The sequence below is a fragment of the Penicillium manginii genome (assembly GCF_028828005.1).
Source record: "Penicillium manginii strain IBT 31320 chromosome Unknown utg000006l:1.0-4164085.0:1.0-4166146.0, whole genome shotgun sequence".
Classification (NCBI taxonomy): domain Eukaryota; kingdom Fungi; phylum Ascomycota; class Eurotiomycetes; order Eurotiales; family Aspergillaceae; genus Penicillium; species Penicillium manginii.
Genome location: NW_026643107.1, coordinates 3,528,017 through 3,551,984, shown reverse-complemented (window position 1 = coordinate 3,551,984; position 23,968 = coordinate 3,528,017). Strand labels below are relative to the sequence as shown.

The 23,968-nt window shown below is 49.7% G+C and overlaps 9 protein-coding genes across 9 annotated transcripts; 5 read left to right on the top strand and 4 right to left on the bottom strand.

Moving 5' to 3' along the window:
- Window positions 1-293: 293 nt before the first annotated feature.
- Window positions 294-3,643, top strand: N7533_009700 (Sfi1 family protein; the record flags this gene model as incomplete). The annotated part of the gene is made up of 2 exons (XM_057106350.1): window positions 294-357; window positions 423-3,643. The coding sequence occupies 2 exons, from the start codon at window positions 294-296 to the stop codon at window positions 3,641-3,643; spliced, it is 3,285 nt and encodes a 1,094-aa protein (XP_056957799.1).
- Window positions 3,644-4,221: 578 nt separating this feature from the next.
- Window positions 4,222-8,650, top strand: N7533_009699 (uncharacterized protein; the record flags this gene model as incomplete). Its single annotated transcript, XM_057106349.1, has 7 exons — window positions 4,222-4,302; window positions 4,395-4,583; window positions 4,684-6,963; window positions 7,009-7,455; window positions 7,508-7,754; window positions 7,808-8,058; window positions 8,108-8,650. 7 exons carry the CDS (start codon window positions 4,222-4,224, stop codon window positions 8,648-8,650), a joined length of 4,038 nt encoding a protein of 1,345 aa, XP_056957798.1.
- Window positions 8,651-8,919: 269 nt separating this feature from the next.
- On the bottom strand, window positions 8,920-9,750 carry N7533_009698 (uncharacterized protein; the record flags this gene model as incomplete). The annotated part of the gene is made up of 1 exon (XM_057106348.1): window positions 8,920-9,750. One exon carries the CDS (start codon window positions 9,748-9,750, stop codon window positions 8,920-8,922), a length of 831 nt encoding a protein of 276 aa, XP_056957797.1.
- Window positions 9,751-10,384: 634 nt separating this feature from the next.
- Window positions 10,385-12,472, bottom strand: N7533_009697 (lysophospholipid acyltransferase family protein; the record flags this gene model as incomplete). Its single annotated transcript, XM_057106347.1, has 1 exon — window positions 10,385-12,472. One exon carries the CDS (start codon window positions 12,470-12,472, stop codon window positions 10,385-10,387), a length of 2,088 nt encoding a protein of 695 aa, XP_056957796.1.
- A 331-nt stretch (window positions 12,473-12,803) lies between these two features.
- On the bottom strand, window positions 12,804-13,354 carry ccpA (the record flags this gene model as incomplete). The annotated part of the gene is made up of 2 exons (XM_057106346.1): window positions 12,804-13,280; window positions 13,340-13,354. 2 exons carry the CDS (start codon window positions 13,352-13,354, stop codon window positions 12,804-12,806), a joined length of 492 nt encoding a protein of 163 aa, XP_056957795.1.
- Window positions 13,355-14,876: 1,522 nt separating this feature from the next.
- On the top strand, window positions 14,877-16,737 carry N7533_009695 (cytochrome P450; the record flags this gene model as incomplete). The annotated part of the gene is made up of 5 exons (XM_057106345.1): window positions 14,877-15,077; window positions 15,149-15,591; window positions 15,671-16,055; window positions 16,118-16,276; window positions 16,342-16,737. 5 exons carry the CDS (start codon window positions 14,877-14,879, stop codon window positions 16,735-16,737), a joined length of 1,584 nt encoding a protein of 527 aa, XP_056957794.1.
- Window positions 16,738-17,414: 677 nt separating this feature from the next.
- N7533_009694 (CRAL-TRIO domain-containing protein) lies at window positions 17,415-19,144 on the top strand (the record flags this gene model as incomplete). The annotated part of the gene is made up of 4 exons (XM_057106344.1): window positions 17,415-18,356; window positions 18,411-18,452; window positions 18,507-18,606; window positions 18,663-19,144. 4 exons carry the CDS (start codon window positions 17,415-17,417, stop codon window positions 19,142-19,144), a joined length of 1,566 nt encoding a protein of 521 aa, XP_056957793.1.
- Window positions 19,145-19,711: 567 nt separating this feature from the next.
- Window positions 19,712-20,389, bottom strand: N7533_009693 (uncharacterized protein; the record flags this gene model as incomplete). Its single annotated transcript, XM_057106343.1, has 1 exon — window positions 19,712-20,389. One exon carries the CDS (start codon window positions 20,387-20,389, stop codon window positions 19,712-19,714), a length of 678 nt encoding a protein of 225 aa, XP_056957792.1.
- A 906-nt stretch (window positions 20,390-21,295) lies between these two features.
- N7533_009692 (OPT family oligopeptide transporter) lies at window positions 21,296-23,719 on the top strand (the record flags this gene model as incomplete). Its single annotated transcript, XM_057106342.1, has 2 exons — window positions 21,296-22,141; window positions 22,199-23,719. 2 exons carry the CDS (start codon window positions 21,296-21,298, stop codon window positions 23,717-23,719), a joined length of 2,367 nt encoding a protein of 788 aa, XP_056957791.1.
- Between the last annotated feature and the right edge of the window lie 249 nt (window positions 23,720-23,968).

The window sequence follows — 23,968 nt, the reverse complement described above, 5'->3', positions numbered from 1 at the left end:
GAGAGAGACCAAACTGAATGGGGAAACCCTCCGGCCAGGAATGTTACCTAATGGTCACGTGCGTCCGGGCATGTTTCTGTCGCGACCACCAAAACAACCCGGATTCGCAATCTATGGCGTCGGATTGATACTCCATTTATTTGCTATTCCTAATTCTTTTTTTGGTTCGATCGCAGACTGGTTTCTGCGCATGTCTGGTTCAACCGGGATTCACCCGCCTTCGCCATGATTTGTTTGGTCCGTCGTCTTTATGACCCAGATGCGACAAGCGCGCTTTAAATCGCGAATTTTCGATGCCTCCGATATCCTCACAGCGACGCGCCTCAACCGAAGAGAACTCGTCCCTCTCTGACGATGGTATGTAACCGTCGCCTCTGCGAGAACTTTGATCTGGGATTGTAACACCTTTCTGTGACCTGTAGATGTCGGATTCCTCTACCAAGTTGTCATTCGCGCCGAGAGCCACCCCGAGGTCGAACAGCTTCCATTCCGAGCGCTATTCGCAGCATACGATGAGGTTATCATCGAGCATGGCGCCAATGCCGATCCGGGCCATGCGTGCCTGCGATTCCTATTCAAGATGGGGAACAAAGATGCGCTGGGGACGACACTCTTCGACAAGTTCGAGAATACACTCCAAAGAATGGGAATCGTGATTGAACTGGGAGATGACGCCTCTACGGCAATCAACGAAACTTTTGAAACCGGACAATACTCGTTTGAGGACATACGCAGCCAAACCGGCGAGAACAGTCACATTCCTAAGACGAATGGAGTTCCTATCACGCCGAGGAGACGCGCTTCATTTAATACAACGGTGGATATTGGCGAGGATGTGACTCAAAGAAGCTTCATTGAGCGCCCGAGCTCTCGTTCCTCTATGTCAAGACTTCAAACTGGGAAGCCCGAATTCGCTACACCCAGACTGTCGCCAAAGCCTAACATTCAAGATCATCTAAACAGATCACCAGATCGCACAGATTTGATTGCTCAATTCTTAGAAATAGGCAGAGGTCTGATCAGTCGATTTGATAATGCGCAGAAAAAGAAGGTGGAAAGAGAAGACCCACCGCTGACCAATGGAGTAGTGGCGCGTTCAGCTGTCCACCATGACCGTTCTAAAAGAATTGCAGCGGCTTCGAAGATTCAACGGTCTTCTTCCTTGAGCTCAGCAGATAGCTTCCAATCGGATGAGTCCAAATCTGCTGTATCCCAGACCACCGAGCATGATGCTTTCCCGAAAGAAGAGGCTCCGCCTGAGCTTCTGTATCGCCCCCAACTTTCAGATCTACTCCGAGATGCGTCTACTTTCAATATGTATCGCCAGCGGGCTATATGCCGTCGGATTCTTCCACAATGGTTCAGAGGGGCGTTGAAAGCACGACAAGTTCGCGAAAAGAGGGAAACCATTGCTGTAAACCATGATCGAAACACTCTCCTTCGGCAAGCATTCGAGCCATGGCGCGCTATCATCCAGGACAAGCGCCACACGGCCAGAACCGAACGGTTCTTCAAACATCTAGACGAACGCGCCAATAGAGCCCGTGATCTTTACCTGATGACAAAGGCTTTCACGCATTGGGCTCAGCTGACATCTGAAGAGGTCGCCCGGACATCGGCAGCCCGGCAGCATGTCTTGAGTATCAAATACTTCAATGCCTGGCGTGAGATAACTGCAGTCAATGAACTAAAAGCGCAGCGCTTCGCCTTACGGAAACCTTTCAGTAGGTGGCGGAAGAAAATAACCGATCTCAAAGCAGCGGAAGCCCAGGCAGTAACAACTCACCACGACAACCTCCGACATACCTCGTACTGGCAATGGTTTTGGGGATTTTGCGACCGCCGAGCTCCTGAATGGTATGACAATCGCCTCAAGCGGCGCTCACTTCTTTACTGGCTTCGCAACTTTCGGACCAACCGGGAACGAGATCACGAAATCGACGTTCATAACAGACGGTCTGCGCTCGCATCTGTTTTGCAAGAATGGTCCCAAAAGTCTAGAATTATGGCTTCGGCACATCAACAAGCCGAAAGCATCCAACGCCGAGAGGCTCTCAGAGAAACATTTGATGAATGGAGGATACGAACCCAATTAGCCCCTGCTGCTTCCAGAGTCTGCAATATGGTGGAAACTAGAATTCTTCGAAATGCCCTTTCGCGGTGGGTTTCAAAAGCCCGATTGGTTGATCAAGCGGAAGATATGGACCGATACCGACTCCAGCGCAATTCATGGACAGCCTGGAACGATACATTGCGTTGTCTTGCGCTTCAGGCTCGAATCGATGAGCGGCTAAAAATGGAAGCCATCTACAAGTGGATTTTGATGGAGAGATTTCAACTCATGCGCAGGATACACGAACAACGCATCAAGCGCGAGATCTTCTCTCGCTTTGTGACGAATACGAGAGATACATACACACGACTATTATTCCATGCAGAAAATCACGAAGACAATCGGGCCGAAGATTTGGTAAGGTCTAAGTTTGCCATTTGGCGAGATCAACTGGCGACCCAACGCGAGCGGGAATATGCAGCTTTTGAGTTCTATGCACCACGCCTAGCACAAGAGTCTCTTATGGCTTGGAGATCAAAGCATCAACAGATTATCCAAATGGAAGGCTGGGCTTCCGACGCGGAATTCTACTTCTTGATGAAACGTTCCATGAAACGCTGGCATCAAGCGACGTTGGAGTCCTCCAAACGCCGACGGAAGGACGCATATGCTAAAATCAGACGAAAGATAAAAGTCAATATAGCCTCCAAGGCATTGTCGACTTGGTCATCTAAGACGCAGGCCATTGTGGATCTGGAGGAACAAGCCAAAGACGTCAGCAGAACAAAGCTACTGGGTGTTGTCTCTGTGATATTCCGAGGATGGCATGGCCAAATGGTCAAGAGATTCTCGGACTACCAGGCAGCCGATAGGCACTATTTTAATCAAATTGCCTTTGATCAGCTCATACAAATGTCAGAGACATTCGTGATTCGTCGTGAGATGGAAGACCAAGCTGACTCGGTATACCGCTCTCACATCCTTCGCCAGGCGGGCTCCGCTTTCCGCAAACTCAGCCTCCGAATCTTTCAGATGAGAAGCACAGTTGAAACCGCAGAGGCAATGCGAGAAAGAAACCTTCGAAAGCATTCTCGATCCCTGTTCCGTAACTGGGTGGATGAAGCTCGCATCAAATTGGAGGCTCGCGACTCGGCAGGCCCTGCCTTAACGCCTGCGCGATATTCAAGCTTCGAAGGAGGTAGTCGCCCTGGGTCTGCTCTATTTGATCCATGGTACCAGAACCCATCAGAAACGCCATTCAAGATGAGCGATTTCACAGCAACCTCCCAGGAGCCGGTCTCCGCAGTCTCCGCAAGCCCGCTGGCCACACCCAGTTATCTGACATCGCCATCCAAACGAGCGGCTCGAGCCCGAGCTCTTGCGCAGATGTCCACCACCCCAGCTACACCGCTCCACACACCTTTCGCCAGTCGACTCCTCCGCGCTTCGAATTCCGCCGCCCAAACCGCCTCCTCGTTTCGTCCACGTACAGGTCGCCGAACCTCGATTGGGACCAGTGTTCGGTTTGTAGACGAAGAGCTGCCCGAATCCCCAACAGATGGCCGCAGATCTGCAAATCGACGACCTTGACCACTTCTTTCCCGATATATGACGACACTCTATCCAATTTTCTCCTTTCCACAGCACCTGTACATCAACGACCATTATATCACTGTCCTGCGATCCTTGCGTTCCAAGCTTTTCGTTTCATACCATGCATACCCGGCGTAGCATATGAGGAGGAATGGAGGGATGGCGGTATTCTGTTTGAGTACCGAACCATAATAACTACTACCAAGTACGTACTTTCTGTACATACATGAACTTGAATGAATATGAGGAACACTTAACAGCAAGCTTGGAAACTTGAATCTGTCTGAGTAAATAGTAGTAGTAGTGTAGTAGTTATCAATTTATATGGCAGGCAGGTGATTGCGGTGACCGCACCAAGTGGAGCGGCGGGCGTAATCGCCCACCCGCACTTTGACCCGCTTGGATCCCCTGCGCATCATCAACACCCCAGCACCTGATCGCTAGCATTGTCCTTTGTTTCTTCTCGCACCCGCCATCTCACCTTAATATAGGGAGTCGACCGCTCAGCCTGGCAATGGTGTGAAGCTTCGCGCGCAACGAGCGTTCCTCCCCCTCCCTCTATCCCACCCGCCTCTATGCGAGCGGTACTGCCGGGGAAACCCCCAGCGAATCTCCAGTCGTTCAGCACGGCGCTGTGGGATGGACTTCGCGTGATTGTGAGTATCGTACTCTTGGCACCCCTCTTCAGCTTGGAGAACCTCGCTGTCTTTTCTCATTGCTAATCTGAGCCCACGGGCGTACTCTTCAGGCGTATATTTCCGGCCACGCGCTGGTCATCCTCGGCGGCCCGCAGACGCTTCTCCAAACGATATACGTCGATGATACCGATACGCTGAACTCTGTCGCCTTTAACGAAGAGTCGGGAAAAATTGTTGTGTGTGGTGGACCAGATGTTTTCGTCTACCATCCATACGGTATCCAGGGCGAGACACTTAAGGTGCGCATACCGGGAAGAGTGCTCAGGCGGAAGTTCATCTCCGATCGACTGCTGTCGCATTGTATGAGTGCAGCTAGTATTGACATATAGCTCTTTACAGTGGTCTCTCGCCTACACTTTCCGCGCCGACGATGACGATGAACCGATCCGTACTCTGTCGTGGGGTTCCGAGAACGAGCTTCTGCTTGGCAACTCTCGCCTCGCTTTGTGGTTTTTGAATGACCACCCGCGTCTGGCTTGGAAGAAGAAGCTCGGGACCCCCGTCAGCCTTGCATACTTTTCTCCTGATGCGGCCCTAGTTGTGACCGTTGGATTATACGATCGACTGGCCAAAGTGTGGAAGCGATTGGCGTTCGGCGATGAGGTACGATTCGAGGTCTCGTACCTCCCTCATCCGAGCATTATAACTGGAGTACATTGGCGGCTTCCCCGCCATCGGGGCCAATCTATGGAAAACGTACTTTATACTCTATGCGCGGACAATAAGGTTCGAGTCTGGGCTACGACAGATCACCAGGCCCTTTCGCCGTTGGAATTGTGGGCAGACATTGACATGAACGTCTCTGTACAGCCGCGGGATGCTTCAAATGTCGAACAAGGTCCCCAACGACGGTACGGCTTCATTTTGGACAGTCGCGATTTCTGCGCCGTGACCGAGCGAGCCGTTGAACGTAACACGGGCAGCAAAGACAAACATGCGTTAGAACACCTTATCGAAGTCGCAAACAATAGCCCTGAGATCTGCGTGGTTATTGACGGCCAAGGTCATATGTCTGCATGGGCCTTGGAGGATATCGGCTCGAAGGCTAAAACAACCATGAGTGTTTTCAATATTCTTCACGTGGAGGGCCTTGAATTCGGCTTCATGCCAGATCTTACGGCGGAGGAAGATTATGCACAAATACGTGTTTTCCAGAGCAACCCCGCGGACGACACACTCAGTATCGTCGTACACCATTTTGATGGTCGGATTGAGTGGTACGACTCGAAGGTGGATGTTTTATTTGATCCAGCACCTCGGAGAAAACGCATAGTTCCAAGGTCGTCTTGGTCGGGACACACGGCTCCCGTCAAAAAGATCGTTCGCAATGCCATCGGTGATACGATAATCTCACGCACTGATGAGAATACAGCTATGATTTGGAAACAAAGGCGCGGGGAAAGCGGTTCGATGATTACGCATAAGAGTACATTATTCTCGGAAGATCACATCCACCGCACGTGTCTTATTGAGAATGGACACTTCCTCGTCAATCTTCACCACAATGGAGTATCGCTATGGGATTTTAGCACCTATCATGCGAAAAAATTAGCTTCTTTGCCCTTTACGCTGTGGAGCAAGCCGCTATGCGTGCTCCCACTCCCAACTCCAGATGGAAGCCCAGGCAAGGCTTATGTGGCAACCATCGCCGCAGATTCACACGGCATAGTCTGGGAAATTCATTGGAGTGGACATGGCGACCAGGAAGGTCGAGATGAAGGACATTCAGCCTGCGAAATGCGTAAATTTTGCACGTTTGATATGGGATTAACGGAAGATTTGGCATACATTCAGCCTGTTGACCCGGCGGGATCCAAAGCACAATCTTCTGGCTTCTTTGACGCCTTTTCTCCAGACATTGCCCTCTCCTACACCCACAGTGGTGTTGTGCGGACATGGACGGCTAAGGTGGACCGAGAAAATGCCACGGTCGAGTGGCTACTGAAGTCTACCGTCGATACTGCCATTGAAAACCCATCACTGGCCAGTGGAAGTTCGATTCGTAAGGCTGCTCTTGTGGATCAGGATCGAACTCACCTAACGATCTGGGATACCAACAATGCCCAGCTGGAGTTTGAGGAACATTTCGCCCAGCATGATAGTATTCGGGACCTTGACTGGACTTCAACTCCTGATATGCAGTCCATCCTTGCTGTCGGATTTCCCCACAAAGTTGTCTTGCTATCTCAGCTACGTTACGATTATCTGGACTCTCGACCATCTTGGACCAAGATTCGTGAAATCTGGATCCGTGATCTCACGCCTCATCCCATTGGCGACTCTTGCTGGCTCACGAATGGTCATCTTGTGATCGGGGCAGGCAACCAGTTGTTTGTCTACGATAAAGACTTTGGAGTGGCAGATCGCTTGATATCGGAGCTTCGTATCCCATCAAAAGGACAGCCAGTTGTTGACCTCTACGACGTTGTAGGCCGACTCAATGGCCCACTGCCCGTCTTCCATCCGCAATTTCTTGCACAGTGTATTCTTGCGGGAAAGACTAGCTTGGTGCATTCTATTTTGATGAATCTCCACCGCAAACTGAAATTTTACACCGAAGGAGACGGTTTAGATGGCTTCTTGGAGATGTCGTTGGAGCATTTCTATGATGAGAATAGCGTCAGTTTCTCTACCGAATTTTTATAGCACTGCTAACCAGAACAGATATCCCAGGATATTTCGTCCAAGGAAATGCGTTCATCCTACGCTGACGCTACAGTGGAAGAGGAAGTCTCCTCTGTCGTTGATGGAAATGTTGCGACGATCTTGAACGAGAATCTCTCACGCATTGCGCTGCCTCGGCTGTCTAGTCATGAGCAGTTCCGCCTTGTTGATACCATCGAATGTGTCGCGACTGTTGAGAAGCACCGACGGTCGATGGATGACAATGCCGCCCGCTATCTCCTCTTCTTTCGCCAGCACATGCTAAGGAAGAGCCAAGGCGTAGCGAATAAAGATCGCGTCTCTTGGAGAGAGATTGTCTGGGCTTTCCACAGTGGGAGCCAGGACATCTTGACGGACCTTGTGTCGCGCCAATTCAACGGCAAACTAACCTGGAAAGCTGCCCGAGAAAGTGGAATTTTCATGTGGCTTTCCGATCCGACGGCATTGGTATGCAACTTTCTATTCTGACAAACTCCGTTCAGACTGACTTTTCTTTTAGAAAGCACAACTTGAAGCCGTTGCTCGCAACGAGTATACCAAGACTGAAGAAAAGGACCCAGTCGACTGCACACTATATTATCTCGCGCTTGGAAAGAAGAACATCCTTCAAGGACTGTGGCGCATTGCGCATTGGCATCGCGAACAGCGTGCTACACAGCGCCTATTGGCGAACGATTTCAAGGAGGCACGGTGGAAGACATCCGCACTCAAGAATGCCTATGCTTTGCTTGGGAAACGCCGATTTGGTGAGTTCGCATGTCCCTCCAAGTCATGATCGCGTAGCTAATATCTTGCTCAGAGTATGCGGCCTCCTTCTTCCTTCTAGCTGATCACCTACGCGATGCTGCTAATGTTGTCGCAACCCAAATGGGCGATCTTCAACTTGCCATCACAATCGCCAGAGTGTATGAGGGAGACAATGGTCCCGTTCTGCGCGAACTGCTAGAAGACAAGCTTCTTCCCGAGGCCGCTGCGGAAGGAAATCGCTGGATGGCCTCCTGGGCTTTCTGGATGCTTGGACGGCGAGATATGGCAGTGCGGGCACTCATCGTACGTTTCAAAATTAAGCAGTCTCTCGCATTCACTAACCTCGCTTCAGTCTCCAATCGAAACCCTTCTTTCACCCACTCCGACCACTCCAGGGAGTCCCGGGCGAGCAACACTTCAATCCAAGTCTTACCTCTCCAATGACCCCGCCCTGGTAGTTCTATACCATCAACTCCGAGAAAAAACCCTGCAAACCCTTAAGGGTGCCTCGCAAGTCCGACCCCGCGAAGAATGGGAGTTCGTGCTCCGCAACGCCCGGCTGTATGACCGCATGGGCTGTGACCTTCTCGCCCTGGACCTGGTGCGTCACTGGGAATTCCTGGGCGCCCCTCCCACCTCCAAGTCCTTGCAATCACAACCATCCCTCGAGATCAACGAGAATGGAGTCGACTATCGGAAATTGCTTCGCCGGCGGAGCAGTCTGGTTGTCGCTGATATGCCGGTCCGTCTTTCGAATACGGCTGGCGCCGCAGATACAAAGGATTCTTCTGCCATCGACGATTCCCAGCAGAAACCTGCACAAAAACCGAAGCCCCCACCAACCATGTTTCACGAGCCAGATGCGAACTCGTTGCTGGATAGCTTTGGGTTCTAGACTGGATTTAGTGTTTGATAATGTACTCTCAGCGAACAATTTCTTTTCTCATATTGATTATATGTGCATCTCAACAGCGACTAGGCATTGTACATTTCTTTGGAGGTGATTGTTCGGGTATTCATTTTAGTAAAGTTTGAATAGCTTGGCATGTATGAGATGATTGGTATCAATGTTTTTTGATTTAATATACAGAAGACTAGCTAGGTGGTTCTTTTCCATGTCCAATAAATCGCTCAAAGTGCTGGTAATGTCCAATGCAAATCTTTCTAGACAAGTCGCGCCTTGCGGTTGCGCAGCACAGACAGCTTCCTCCTTGACATAACAGTGTGGTTTGCAGGAGCAGTAGCGTTCTTCTGGTGAATCTTTGCATCTGGCAGGTGTCTTGTGGCGTTATGCTTTCCAGTGACCAAGTGCGAAGAGTGCTTCGCCTTCATCAGCTCCATGATATCATGAACGATCTGCTCGCTCTCAGCATGACCAGCGTCATTGACACGGCTCTCATCTTCAGGTCGGCGCTCAGATTGTTGCTCCTGCGCTACAGACCACGAGTTCGAGTTCGAGCCTGGAGTCTGCATGTTGTTCGCTTGCTGGGTAGAGGTTGTCTCATCAAGCCGAGGGATGTCCTCGGCTTGGTCTTCCAGAGACTCGACTGCAGCATCGCTATCGCAGACAAGCTTGATCCACACCTCGCTGTATGCGGCGAATTGCCGGGGCTTGCATTCGCTCACTTCGACACCATTGTGGAGTTCCTTGGTGATAAGTGGTGGTTCAATGCACCCGGGGACCTCGTGGACGGTGATGTTGCAGTTTGGGCCACTTTCGGGTGGGAAGGGGTGGCCTTTCTCATGGGAGACCAGCTCTGCGTCTACTGAGATAGCGCTAACGAGGTTGTGTTCGTAAGAAGGGACGCCGATATTGGCGCAGCTTCCAACAGTGATTTCTTGAGCTGGGGCCGTTTCCTCATAGTTTTCGTATGTTTCGAGGGTGGAGAAAGGCTCGCCGGGGCAATTGGGGTAGAAATGCGTCCATACCCGAGCAATTGTGTTGGCGTGGATGGGGGTAGAAAGGAGGAAGAGAGTAGCAAGAGAGGAATGCATGGTTGCCAAGGTTTTAGATCCTTAGATAAGATGCTTTTTGTCTTGAAGGAGCTGAGTAGACAATGCTTGATAGTAGCTTGGATGAGCAGTTAAACCACCAGGACTCTTCTGACCCTTATATACGTCCTCATTCCGTCTGATTGAGATCGAGATAATCGGATGGCGGGTAAGAATGACAGGCACGGGGCTGGCGGGGAGATGAAACGAGGCTCGCACACTCAACGAAGTAAGAATGGTCTTCTTCGTCATACTCGGTGGCGGGTGATTTCACGCAATTCATTCAAGCGCCCGTGGGGGGGCCAGATCGTACATTCCTTTACCCGAGTAATCGATTTTATGTCGATCCAGCACCACATGGGATGCTCTGATTGCTCGGTGTGGAATGCGAGCGCGCTTTGAGCATTCCTGGGCATGGCGGTGCGCCTATGAAGTGATTAGATCGCGAGTAGATCGTGGGGCGATTGTGTCAGTTGGCTGGTGGAGCTGTCTATCTGAGTCTTGTTGTCTCTACGACCAAGGAAAGGAGAGCATCATGAAGATGTAATGTAAAGGATAATTCGAGACCATCTGAGGTCATTGGTATATCGACAAGGCCGTAGAGGTTTTGCTGAATTCTATCAAAGGGAACACCATCTTACTTCATCTTCTTCACATCCGAGTTCTCCCTAGATCGAGGCTTGTACTTCAAGATGGATTCGCCGGTCTCGTACCCGCTCAGCGTATTCGAACGCCTTCCTCTGTTCCTGATGGTATGAATCTTTCGGTCGATCTCTTCCAAATCACCTTCCGAATTGATGGTGCTTAATCCCTTCATAATAGGCGCAGCGGCGGGACCGGTTGACCTGCTTCGGCTACGTTCCCGACTCGTGGCCTCGCTAGGCGGCATGCTTTTGAGGAAAGATTGATAAGCATCTGCTTTGTAAGGGTCGGTGGGGATCTCGGCATCGATATCTGGAAGAATTCCAAATCCGAGATCATTGATAGTCTTTGTCACTTGCTCTGAAAGTGCCTCTCGGTGATTTCTCAAATCTGACAGTGACGAAGAAGCCAGTGGATCAAGGGCCACGAGAAGTGGCATGAGGGATTTGATGATATCCATTCCAATTTCTCCAAATCGAAGCGCTGCAAAACTGACAAAAATCATGTGCGTAAAGAAACCAACTGCGAATACCCACAGAGGGATGAAGTCGGGGATGTATGTTCGTGCTACCATCCACCATGGCACCGATTGCGTGTAGTAGCCGTCTAGGCGGTTGTAGCGGAGCCAGACTGTAACGATAATTGTGTAATAGGCGTAAAGAGTGGGCGCCAGTCCCATGGCGACAAGGATCTTCCAAGTTCCGACAACATCACGGCCTTGCAGCTTTACGACCGAGGCAGCAAGTGCTTTTCTTCTCTTCTTCTCTGAAATCACTTTTGTTGTCACGAAAACAGGCCAGAATAGTAGAACACCGGGAAGGACTCCAACACTCAAGACAAGAAGTTTGCAAAGGCGATAGATGAGAGTGATGAAAGTGAGCCACCAGGGCTTCTCTTCCACATTGCCCCACTCGACCTGGTGGTCCTTGACTCCAAGTGACTCCAGGCGCCTATTGTAATCCTTGACAGATTTTCTAAGGCCTTGAATCCGGGGGTCATCATGGTATTTCTCATAGCCCTTGAGCAATCGTCGGTTGAATTCAATGACTAAGGGAAGTGGAATCTTCTTGCTGATTGGATTGTAGAGTTTTCGAGTGGACTGAACCAAAATTAAAGTTTCGTGGTCGGGACTGATTTGAGTGACAGCTTCAAGGCCTTCGTAAATAGTTTCAAGCAGAGAACCCACGGCATTGCGCTTGCTGGCGCCTCCGGCTTTGAAGGCCTCAATTTGATCTGGGTGCACGTGGATGGGTCGGCCGAATTCAATGACACCTCTTGAACGAAACTTGTGTGCATGGAAATAATTCATGCCGCAAGGAACAATAGATAAGCCGCAATTCGGATCCTGGGCCAGCGCACCAAGTGACATCAAAGCAGCACCCGCCTTCAAAGGCAGCAGGTTGGAACGATCGTGACTACCACCTTCAGGGAATATACCTATACAGCCACCCTGGTGAAGCTCTTTATAGACTGCATCGAACATCTGGCTTTGGTCCACATGAGGGGCGAGCTTGAACGTCACACCCTTGCCGCCCTTCTCGCTAGCAGGCGGGGAGTTGAAGGCCTTCTTGAGTCGAAGCGAAGTAGGCCCCAGAATCTCGTCAATCGACGCGGTTTGGGGTCCCTCGGGTCCCTTGATGGTGAGTTGTCCGCCAGGCATATACTCGGGTTGAGTGAAATCGGTATCAGTACCATTGATCAAAGTTGGATCACTGTCCGGCTCCGCCAGAGAGATGGTGCCTTTGCCAGGCTTAGCCAAATCCATGGATCGCACAACCGGAAGGGCACCCATAAATGATGCGAGAGTCCCGATGTAAGGCTCGTTCATCGATTTTTGCGCAATCAGGAATGAAACACGTCGCTTTGCCTGGGATTTGAGCAGATGCATCAAAATCGCCGAATCAACGAATTGATTGGCATGGGGGGCAGCCACGATCAAGACAGGGCTTTTTTCCGGGATTCGCCATGCACCGCGAGGGTAGATCTCGCGGAAGAAGAGGTCCAGAGCGAGAGTGAAAAGCCACAGGACCAAGTCATACAGCCACGGGATCATCCGTCGGCGTTTGTCCGGTGGACCCGCCATGATCGCCAGAAGATGGAGATCCGGGGTACTCGAAGCTGCAGATTCAACGGTCGCTGATCATCCAGATCATCCAGAAGGGGAGGATGTTGGTGGGGAGATTGATGCGTGAGCGACGTGTTTGTGACACGTCAAAGTGGAAAAATGAGGGGGGAAGCGGAGAAGAAAGAAGCGCGCGGGTAAAAAGTCGACCTGCCTAAAGTTACACTACGTCAACAAAACACATCACATCATGCCAGCCACTCGACTCCAGCGGATTAAATTGAGAGTATGAGAAATATGGAATATTTATGAAACAGGATCCGAATCAAATCATGTCTTTCGTCGGCTCCAACTAAATGTCAGAGTCATCAGAGCCTTCATAGTCTTCAGAGCCATCAGGGCCGCCGGGTCCTCCGGGTCCTCCAGGTCCTCCAAGACCACCGAAGCAGTCCATCTTGAAGGAGACAAACCCAGGGTCGAGGATGTCAGGCAGGCATTGTCCTTGGGCGACAGGGCCACCCTCGAAGGGCAGGAAGTAGATGGGGTTGCCAGAGCAGTCTTCGTTGTTCCAGACGGTCACACCAGAGCAATGCATCGCATCCTTGGTGTCGAGGTGGGCATTGAAGGAGTAGTAGTCGATGCTCCAGTCAGGGTTGACGGTGGTCTTGTCACAGGTGACTGGGGTAGCGGTCACAGCGACCTTGAACTTGGGCTCGCCAGGTGCTTCTGGGGAGCCAACATCGCACTCCTCCCAGGAATTGAATTCTACACTCGCGACAGGGAGAGCAGCTTGGGCACTGAGAGCCAGGGCAGCCACGGAGGCCAGAGTCTGGATCAGGTCAGCATTAGCTTTTGATGGCTGAACAATAATCTTGATCGCATTCTAACCTTGGAGAAGTGCATTGTGTTTAAGAGAGTGGACGGTTTCTGCACAGATGTCGGAAGACCGGTAATTTTCTGGTATCAAAAGAATGAATGAGGTCGGGAAAAGATGCCTTCAACAAGCACTTCGACCTCCATGGCGTTTAAGTAGACTCCTTCAGACATTCTGGAACGCGAAAACATGCGACCCAAGTAAACACGAAGACACGACGGAAATTCGCCTAGCGAGAGTGCGGAATGTAGGCATTCAACTGGGATTGGCGAAGATCTTGGAATGTACGAGCCTTAAGGAGAAGTTTAGTTGGACTCGAGGGTTATGGAATGGATTTCCATCAAGGGACAGCCGATGCAGTATTGGCCAGCGTCACACCAGACATACTCTGCACCGATCATCATACTCCTTCGGGCAATCTACAATAAGTAGACCCTTGCCAACACGGCCTTAAAAGATTCACAAAACCTTCATTCACTGGAGACAGTTAGTCATTAATTCTGAAGACTGTCGCTGGGTCTAACGAAGGGTTAAATGTTGGGTCGGGCTGGGCAAGGACCCCTTGCGGGATAGCAAGACCCCTAGACTCCTCACCATTGATCTGACAACGTGTGATCAATAGTGCAAGCCCTCCAAGGCTCGAATAAAAGACTCGAAGGGAGGTGAATAGTGTCTGATTGATCATTTTGAGCGTTTTATTCCGTGTGTTCCCGCAGCGGGACATCAGAAAGCGAATATTGCACCTAGATTCAGTTGGGACGGGGATCCTATGCTCATCTGATCGTATGAAGAAGACAAAAGATTTTGCCTACAAGCGATTTCTCTGCAGAAATATTCCTTCCATGTACGGAGCACAATTCTAGCCGCTGGGCCTTCAGATCAGAGCGTTTTGCTTCCTATTTAGGGAAGTCCACACGCTGAGGCTCGTTTAAATAGCTTCAATTCCCTCTATGCCCAAGAAGGTAAGCTGTACGTACTGACATGTGATTTTTGCCTCACGCGATGCTCTAGATTTCCTACGTTGTGACGTTACTGCAAACCACTTTTCGAATTCTGAATCGGTTGGGATGCGCTAAGGGCGTTCCCCGCATTTCAGATCGACCATTGGAGCGGTTTTCCATGTGAATCCGGGGCCAGTAGTGCGTAGAGATGGTATATTCAGTGACACATCAAATAGCTGTCTATGGGTAGCTAAGAGAATAACATCTAGGCAGAATAAATCATAGTTCCCCGTAAACTTAAATTGTGATATCACTGTCAAACGTGTTTTCACGGTGGTAGCATGTGGGCAATGGACTCAACTACTAGATAAATCCGAATCATTATATAAAAGTCTTCTGAAGTTGAGCACTGGCAGGTCACGGTTCAACAAGTACAAGTACTATCTGCCTGGTATACATACTACTAGGTTCAACTCGACTACTACTAGGTTCTACTTACTCCTAGTGGGCATTAGAAACTCGAACTTGAAAAAAAAACCACTGGCATCCAGGCCAGAGTCAACCACACTCCGAAGCACTTTGTCAGAGTGTTCTTTCAAAGTAAAACAAAATGTCTACTACGAAAGAACGTCTCGTTCTTCTGATTCCTTCGACCATTGTCGAGACTCTCCTCATCATGGCCATTGGTATAACAATGGAGCGACCAGCTACTATTTTTGCTTACGCGCTATCTGTCAATTTTGTCTTGATGTTTATATGGAATGTCTTTATATGGCCATTTTTCCTGAACCCATTGAGGCACTTGCCAACGGTACATGTATGGAACCTTCAAGACAACTTGGACTCAATATATTGCTACAGCTAATCATCCCTTGGCTTTAGGGTCCTCTGATAGGTGCGAAGGTGTTTATGCGTCATCCTCGTGGCAAGATTGCCGTCGATTGGCTACGAACTATACCAAACGAAGGCCTCATTCACTTCCGCGAGGTCTTGAACATGAGCTTTCTGGTCGCTACCAACCACCGAGCGTTGATGGATGTCTTACATACAAACAGTTATGACTTTGTGAAGCCTCCAGGTGGACGGGCTTTCCTTGCCCGTGGCTTAGGATATGGGCTCATCCTTTCTGAAGGCGATGTCCATCGCGCGCAGCGCAAGGCCGTCACTCCTGCTTTCACAATCAAGAATATCCGCAGCCTGTATCCCTTGATGTGGAGCAAGACACAACTGTTTCTTTCTCAGTTGGAGAACGCAATCAGACTTGACCCTGCGCCCGGCGAAAAGTCTGGACAGGCCGGGTTTGTTGAAATAGGTGGATGGGCAAAGTAAGTGGATCCCTCAACTCATCTGATAAAAGCAGCATTCTTGAGAAGGATCTAGCCAATCTAATCACAAATTCGTTAGTCGCTTGACCTTGGATATAATTGGCCCCGCGGCCATTGGGCGTGACTTTCAGTCACTTGAAAACGAAAATGACCCCATATCGCAAAACTTTACAGCGATTCTGAAGCCATCCGCTGATTTACTGTTCTTATTTGCGGTCTCGCTCATACTGCCCCAGTGGATTGTCAAAAGCATCCCCTGTAAAGCAAATATTGTACTTCCGCGCAAGGTAGGCTATCTACGAACAGTATTTCACGACATTCTCCAAGAAAAGCGAAAACAGCTTGCGTTGGAGAAAAGCCAAGACAAGAATATCGAGGGTGACATTTTGGGTACAATGATGCGAGGTGGAGAGTTCACTGATAACGAGCTGGTGGATCAAATGCTCACAATTCTGGCAGCTGGGGTATTTCTCTCTCTTTATACTAGTAAACATAGAGTAATCAATAACTGACAATTCTACCGCAGCATGAGACAACAGCTGGTGCTCTCACTTGGTGCTGTTACCACCTCAGCATCGAGCCGCACATCCAAGATAATCTCCGACAGGAAATCCGCGATACGATTCCTTCCCCGGACGCTTCTGTCTCATGGCAGGATCTAGAAGGAATGCCTTATCTTAATGGCGTTTGCCAAGAAGTTCTACGACTCTACCCACGGTCCCGATGACTGGTCGCGAATCGATTCGAGAGACCATAATCGCGGGCAAAAAAATACCCAAGGGCACGACTGTGGCTTTATGCCCACAGGCCGTCAATCGCAGCTACGAATTCTGGGGCGAGAATGCAGACCAGTTCCTCCCGGAGCGATGGATCGACACGGATTCCGAGACAGGAAAAAAGTCTCCGAACAAGCACGGTGGTGCATCGACAAATTTCGCTCAGATTACGTTTCTCCATGGGCCACGCGCGTGCATCGGCAAGGATTTTGCAAAGGCAGAATTTCGATGTGCGGTTGCGGGTCTTTTTGGAAAGTTTCAACTCCAATTGAAAGAGCCCGAGCAGGAGATTACATATGGGGGAACTCTGACGAGTCAGCCTATTGAGGGTATGCATTTGAAATTGACCAAATTGGAAGGTTGGGAGTAGTATTGTGTGAAAGACGGATTAACTAATGAGATGAGCTGTTATGTTATTAATGAGAGAATTGAAATTGATGTTATTTTTTGCAACAATTTGATTTCTCGACGTAATTTGACTAGTTTCTCTTCGGAGATTCACAAGAGCAAGCTCGGTATCGTGAGCGACTCGTGCTTCACATATGCTTAGAGGGGCACCTTTAAAGAAGATAATGGGATTGACAGCATAGGATGAATCGATCCACGTGCAGTATTGTCAGTGCGTCAGCTTGATATTGGGAGATCATCATCTTTGGGACGCACCCTCCCCCTCCCCGCACTCCAATAATGGGGAACTCCACATTACAAGGGCGACCACCAGGGGACGCTCAACAGGGTTGATCGGTTCGTGTTCATGGCATAAGCGAATAGTATTCCAAGATGTCTCGGTATTGACAGATGATCTACCGGCGCCAGCACCGAGGTAGCAAAGACCGGCGCCCCTGTGATCTCGTTCAAGAGGGGCTGACCGAGGCAGCCCTAATTTCAGGCCGCTTCGTTCATGTGGGCCGGGCCACTCCAATATGAAACAGGGTCCTGTTATAACTCAAATTTGGGCCCTCGAGACTATATATAAATATTTTTTTTGATTACAATCAAGAAAATACTCCTCTTTTCAATTGCTCTACAATTTAACCAACATACACCATGACCGTCACACCCGATTTGTCGACCGGGTATGTCGGAAACCTGACACCCGACCAAGATGTAAAACTGCGTGAACTATGGATCATTCTGTTCACCTCCATTTCTTCTGTTCTCTCAAAGATATATGACGTGCCCATTCCAAAGGGCTCGCCAAGCAAGCTATTCGAAGTTTTTGAGAAAATCAAAGAGCCGACTGTCGATGCTATCCTTAGTGCCCTCAAGGAAGATGACGCCAACGATGCACACCAGTCAAATGGCACCAATGGCATCAATGGTACCAATGGAGCCAGTAATTCAGAAGATACCAATGGCGAAAGCCAAGAGCAAAAGTCACTGGATAAGGTGGACGACCTCATGAGTAATGGCGATGCCCAGAAAAACATTAAGAAGGAAATGGCGACGCGAAAGGTTTCGCCAGAGCACTTTTCTGTTGTTTTCGATCAGCTGCGCAAGTCAGGTGTCAGTGATTCGGAAATCAAGTCAATGGAGAAAATCCTGGCAAAAATGACACCTCAGGACATGTGCTTCGCTATCCTGAAAATGGCGAAGCAGGAACACCCTGATAGCTTATTGCTTCGGTTCCTACGAGCAAGAAAGTGGGATGTTGGGAAAGCTTTCACAATGCTGGCAACCAATATCTTGTGGAGAAAGGAGATGGAGGTTGATGATGATATCTTGCCCAAAGGAGAGCTGTATGCTCTTGAGCAATCTCGCGATGATAAGCTCTCCTCCAAGGAAAAGAAGGAAGGTAATGATTTCATTGCGCAGCTGAAGACCGGCAAGAGCTTTTTGCACGGTTTCGATAGACAGGGCCGACCGGTCAACTACGTGCGAGTCAAGATTCACAAGCCCGGGGCTCAAAGTGAAGAGGTCCTCGAGAGATACATTGTTCATGTTATCGAGTCAACTCGACTCATTGTGGCCCCGCCCGTCGAGACAGGGGTAATGTTACTGCCAAAAAAAAATACAATTCGACACGAAACTGACAGCTTTTAGACGATTGTCTTCGACATGACAGGGTTTGGCCTGTCAAATATGGTATGTTCTTATGAAAGAAAATTGATAAGCAAATGGACTGACTTCTATTGACAGGAGTACCAACCAGTCAAATTCATTATCAAGTGCTTTGAAGCAAATTACCCAGAGTCCTTGGGTCAGCTGCTGATTCATAATGCACCTTGGATTTTCTCAGGTAAGCCAGTAAACATTCTATAACATTCTATGCAATCAAGTTCTCACATATCAAAGGTATCTGGAAACTCATCCATGGCTGGATGGACCCAGTTGTCGCCTCCAAAGTGCACTTTACCAAGTCTGTCAAGGACTTGGACAAGTACATTTCCCGAGATCAGATCCCAAGGGAGCTGGCTGGCGACGAAGACTGGGAATACAAATACCTCGAGCCCAAGGGAGATGAAAATGAAATAATGAAAGACAAGTCGACTGGTGATGAGATTATGTATGAGAGACTGATGATCGGTATAAAGCTACTCGCGACAACAGCTGCATGGATCTCGGCTACCACCTACGCAGAGGGCAAACAAGATGCCATAAAGGTGGAAGAACTGAAGGCGCGACGCAGCACAGTCGTCGAAGACTTCAGGCAGAACTACTGGAAGATTGACCCCTATATTCGGGCGCGGGCGCTCATTGATCGATCTGGGGTTCTTGAACCCGGTGGCAGAGTGGTGGTGACCCCAGATGCCACCAAGAAGAATGGCTCCAAGTAAGCGGGTTCTGTTTAGATTGAACGAAGCTGGTATTCTCGGTACTTTTTTATATCCCCCTTCATGTATTAACCGATAAATGGAAATCAAATGTGGCGAATTATTGGGGCACTACTAAGTGGACACCCCATTTGGCTATCTGAACACCCTATCTGTCTATGTAGAAAAGGTGCTGTATGTGTATTACCACGATCTACAGTAGGAGGCCAGAATTCTACTTTCTCACCTTCGGATAGGTAGATGAGTAGGTACCTAGGTATCTACCAGTGCTAAATATCTCAGTAACTAATAGTATACCTAGGTACTATCTGATCGGGTAGATCCTACTAGCACAAGCTAACTATACCCTATACTAACCATATCTACCGCATCACACCTTGTCGCCAAAATCCTTGGAAGTGTGTATAAACTACTACTATATTTTAATTAGGACCGACTCCGTGGTGATACACTTACAACGCCTGTTCTAAATGTACAGGATAGGGTGTTCAGATAGCCAAATGGGGTGTCCACTTAGTAGTGCCCAATTATTGATGCTTTCGATGTACCTTTGCCAATCGCATTCATATATCACTTGAGACTCAGCTCACGAACCATTGCCCACATGGTAAATTCCTCTGCGGCGTCCCAGAACCCCTTCGGGCATTTTTGACTACCCACTACCTTGAAGCCTTGCTTCAGCCAGTAGTCGCCAGCGTTCTCTTTAGCCACTCGGATCATAATCCGCGCTGGCATATTTCCCTTTCCACTCTCGCTTCGACGCCGCAAGAGTTCGTCTTCGCAAACTTTCACCAGACGGCCTGCCATTCCTTTTCCACGGAATCGAGCATCGGGCGGAATAGCCACGACCGCAAGCTCATAGTCTCCAGGGCAGGCATGTTTTTGGAAGAGCTGGTCTACTTTGTCATTGACCAACTCTTCACTTGAGTCGTCGCTTAAATCATCATAATCATGGGATTCCCACAGCCCATCGTCTTTCCATGGCTTCATGCTGGCGGTGCCGACTACTTCGAGAGAGTTGGAACTACTGGACGTGAATGCGACTGCCGTGAAGCCATCAGGTCCAAGTTCTTCCGTGAGGTCAGAATCGGATCGCAATCTGATTTTGTCATCTGAGAATTGAATTTTCTCTGTGTGCATGACTAGATAGCTGGCATTGATCATTCGAGTCAGATCGGAAAGCCATGGCTGCGAAAGCAGCTCGGCAGATGTGAAGAGCGCAGTCTGGATAGTTGGCGCAGAGTCCATGATTTTGGGAGAGGAGGCTATGCAAAGAAGGTCGTAGCGAGTCGACCAGAAGAAGACGTCGTATTCAGAGAGGGTGTTAGAATGTTGACTTTGGCCATCTAAAATCTTCGCTGTGACATTTTGAAGATTATGGTGGGGCCTGCCAAAGAGGAACGCACGTCCGTGTCCACTGAGTCATAGGAACTGTTTGGTTCGGGCTGGACTTACTGTTATTTGCCTGGCGTATCCCGAGAAGAGAATGCGGAATGTCCCCGGCTTTTGTCTGTCGAGTGGGGCCGGTCAAGCGGAGTTATCCGATCAGACAAGAAGAATTGACGGGGGCTGTTCACACATGATACAAACAAGATTCTGAAATATTGTAATAGCAAGCCTTGAGAACTGTATATTAATCAAAAAGTCTTAGACGCAGCCTGGTATAGGTAGTTAAAAGTAGATATGCTACCCCAAATTTTCTCCCGCTATTGTGATGTTCAGGAAGTATATCTCATAACGCAATCTGACAGCCATAAATGCTCTCAGCTAACCAGACAAGAACTTTTCGATTCTCTAATAGTCTCCCTAGACATCTGATATTCGTACGACCGGATGCTAGATAGCCAAATTCTATCAGTTTTGCTTTAGTAGTGGTGCTAGTTGATCACATCGCATAGCCGTCGAATTTCAGGACTAATAATACAGGACTGCGACTATTCTCATGAAAATTAAACATATCACCGAAATCTTCATAATTGGAACCTCCTGGGGTACCACGACCCATAGTCAACTGCTGGATGTGCTTTTATACTTCTCAAGGGCCAGGTGACGTCAGGTGACCTATCTTATCGTGGCCCGGGATTACCAAGCTTCCCCAAGTTCTCAAGGGTTTCTCCTCCTCCAAACGCTCCCCATGACGGATTTACTCGGCCAATGAATTACCAGACCATCAGCATGGAAGGCGATGCCTCCGTGCCCCATCATCGCACGGTCGACCGGCCGTCATTAACAGACCCGCCCGCAGAGCCCTTGGACGACGTACCGCCGAGCCCACTACGAACCCCGACTACCTCCGCGCAGAGCTTCACCCCGCGCTCACTAATCGTCGGCCTGATAATCGGCGCTCTAATCACCTTCTCAAACACATATTTTGGCCTACAGACAGGATGGATCAGTACGATGGCTATGCCTTCTGCTTTGATCGGGTTCTCGGTCTTCAAGGTCCTTACCAAGTACCTGTCGTTCCCGTTTACACCGATCGAGAATGTCCTGATCCAGACTGTAGCCGGTGCAGTGGGTACAATGCCGCTGGGATGCGGCTTTGTAGGTGTGATTCCCGCTCTTGAGTTCTTGCTGAGGGATGGTGAAGATGGACCACTTGGAGATGGCGGGGAAGGTGAAGGCGGCCCTCTAAGGCTAGGCTTCGGGAAATTGGTGGTCTGGAGTCTTGGGGTTTGCTTGTTCGGAGTGGTATTTGCTGTCCCACTGCGAAAGGAGGTCATTGTGCGTGAGAAGCTGCGCTTTCCAAGTGGTACCGCCTCCGCCCTGATGCTACGGGTTTTGCATGGTGCGGGGAAGGACGAGAAGTCTCCTATATCGGCCCAGCGTCAGAGCAGTGATATGGATGGCGAAACCAGAGCAATCGATCAACACAATGGGGAGGAGGAGACAGGCCCTTTGCTTAAATATACCGATACCGAGGATCAGACAGAGGATCAGAAGGATTGGCGGTCCAAAATGCGTCTGTTAATAGGCGCATTCGTAGTATCAGGCGTTTATGTAAGACCCATATTCCCTTATTGGATTCCTTGGAAGACTCAAAACTAACTCAATCAGACCCTCTTTTCCTACTTTGTCCCTTTTGTTCGTGATATCCCCTTATTTGGAGTGGGGATTGCGCATAATTGGCTATGGACCCTCAACCCGTCACCAGCCTATATCGGCCAAGGCATTATTATGGGACCCGAAACCTGCATGCACATGCTATTTGGAGCGGTGATAGGCTGGGGCATCCTCTCACCACTTGCCAAAGCTCGTGGATGGGCCCCTGGGCCCGTGGATAGCTGGGAAGACGGAAGCAAAGCCTGGATCGTTTGGATTTCGCTAGCTATCATGCTTGCCGACTCTCTAGTCAGCCTAGGATGGCTTGTCACTAAGCCATTGGTCAATCGTGCGCCTGCATGGCTGGCTTACCTCCGCTCAACTCGAATTGCTCGATGGATCTCTCTACGACTTCAACCTGGCGATCATTCGTACATCGATTACTCCTCGCTAGACTCAGATCATGAGCCACTACACTTAGAGGACCACGAAAATGACCCCGACCACGCCACTCACTGGGTGACACCTACAGCAGAAGACGAGGACGCCCCGCCCTCTCAGTTGATTTCCAACCGCACAGTCATGATCCTACTCCCACTTACCCTAGTCCTAAACGTCGTCTGCATGCACTACGCCTTCGGCGACATCATATCCCCATGGCTATCAACACTAGCCACCCTCCTCGCGGTGCTCTTATCAATAATGGGCGTACGAGCCCTGGGCGAAACAGATCTGAACCCAGTATCCGGCATCAGCAAACTAACCCAACTCCTCTTCTCCCTCGCCACGCCAGCATCCCACTTCTCCCGCCGAACCGCACTAGTAACCAACCTCCTCGCCGGCGCCGTCTCGGAATCAGGCGCACTCCAAGCCGGCGACATGATGCAAGATCTGAAAACAGGCCACCTCCTCGGCGCAAGCCCTAAAGCCCAATTCTACGGCCAGATGATCGGCAGCGTTGTCGGTGCCGTCCTTTCCACAGCCGTCTACAAGATGTACGTCAACGTCTACGAGGTTCCCGGCGACATGTTCCAGACACCAACGGCGTTTGTGTGGATCTTCACTGCGCGGCTCGTCACTGGCCAAGGTCTTCCTGAAATGGCATGGCAGGCATCTTTCGTCGCGGGATCAATCTGGGTCGCGCTGACAGCCGCGCGTATTTTCACCGCTTCACCTTCCTTTGCGCAAAACGGTCAACTGCCAGCTTGGCGGTCTTGGATTCCGGGTGGAATTGCCGTTGCAGTGGGAATGTTCAATGTTCCTTCTTTCACTCTTGCCAGGGCTATTGGTGGTGTCATTGCTTGGTGGTGGGCAAGAAAGCACGCAACGTCCGCGAATAGTCGTCCTGGATCCAGCAGAGCTGGCATGGAGAGAGGTTCTACGCGCAGTGAATCCGGATCCCCTGAGCAGGTAGCTGAAAAGGCGGATGTGGCTTCTTCAACCGTCGTTGTTCTGGCGTCGGGCCTGATACTCGGCGAGGGAATCATGAGTATAGTGAATCTGCTTCTGGCAAGTGGTAAGGTGCCTCATCTTTGAATCGATGCCAGTGCTGGCCTTTATGAACTTGGCCTTTAATGAAGCATGGCAATTGAATTGCATAAGCTTTTTTTTTGGGCATGTATTTACGCATTATCATACACCATAAATAGGTATTAGATGACTTCAATGTTTCGGTTATACAAATATTTCAATGTGACGAAGCCTCAGGCTTTTGCGGGCTATCAAGATCCCAATCGATCAAGTAAGAAAGTGGGACGTTTTTCCAATCGAAAAGTTGTAGGATTT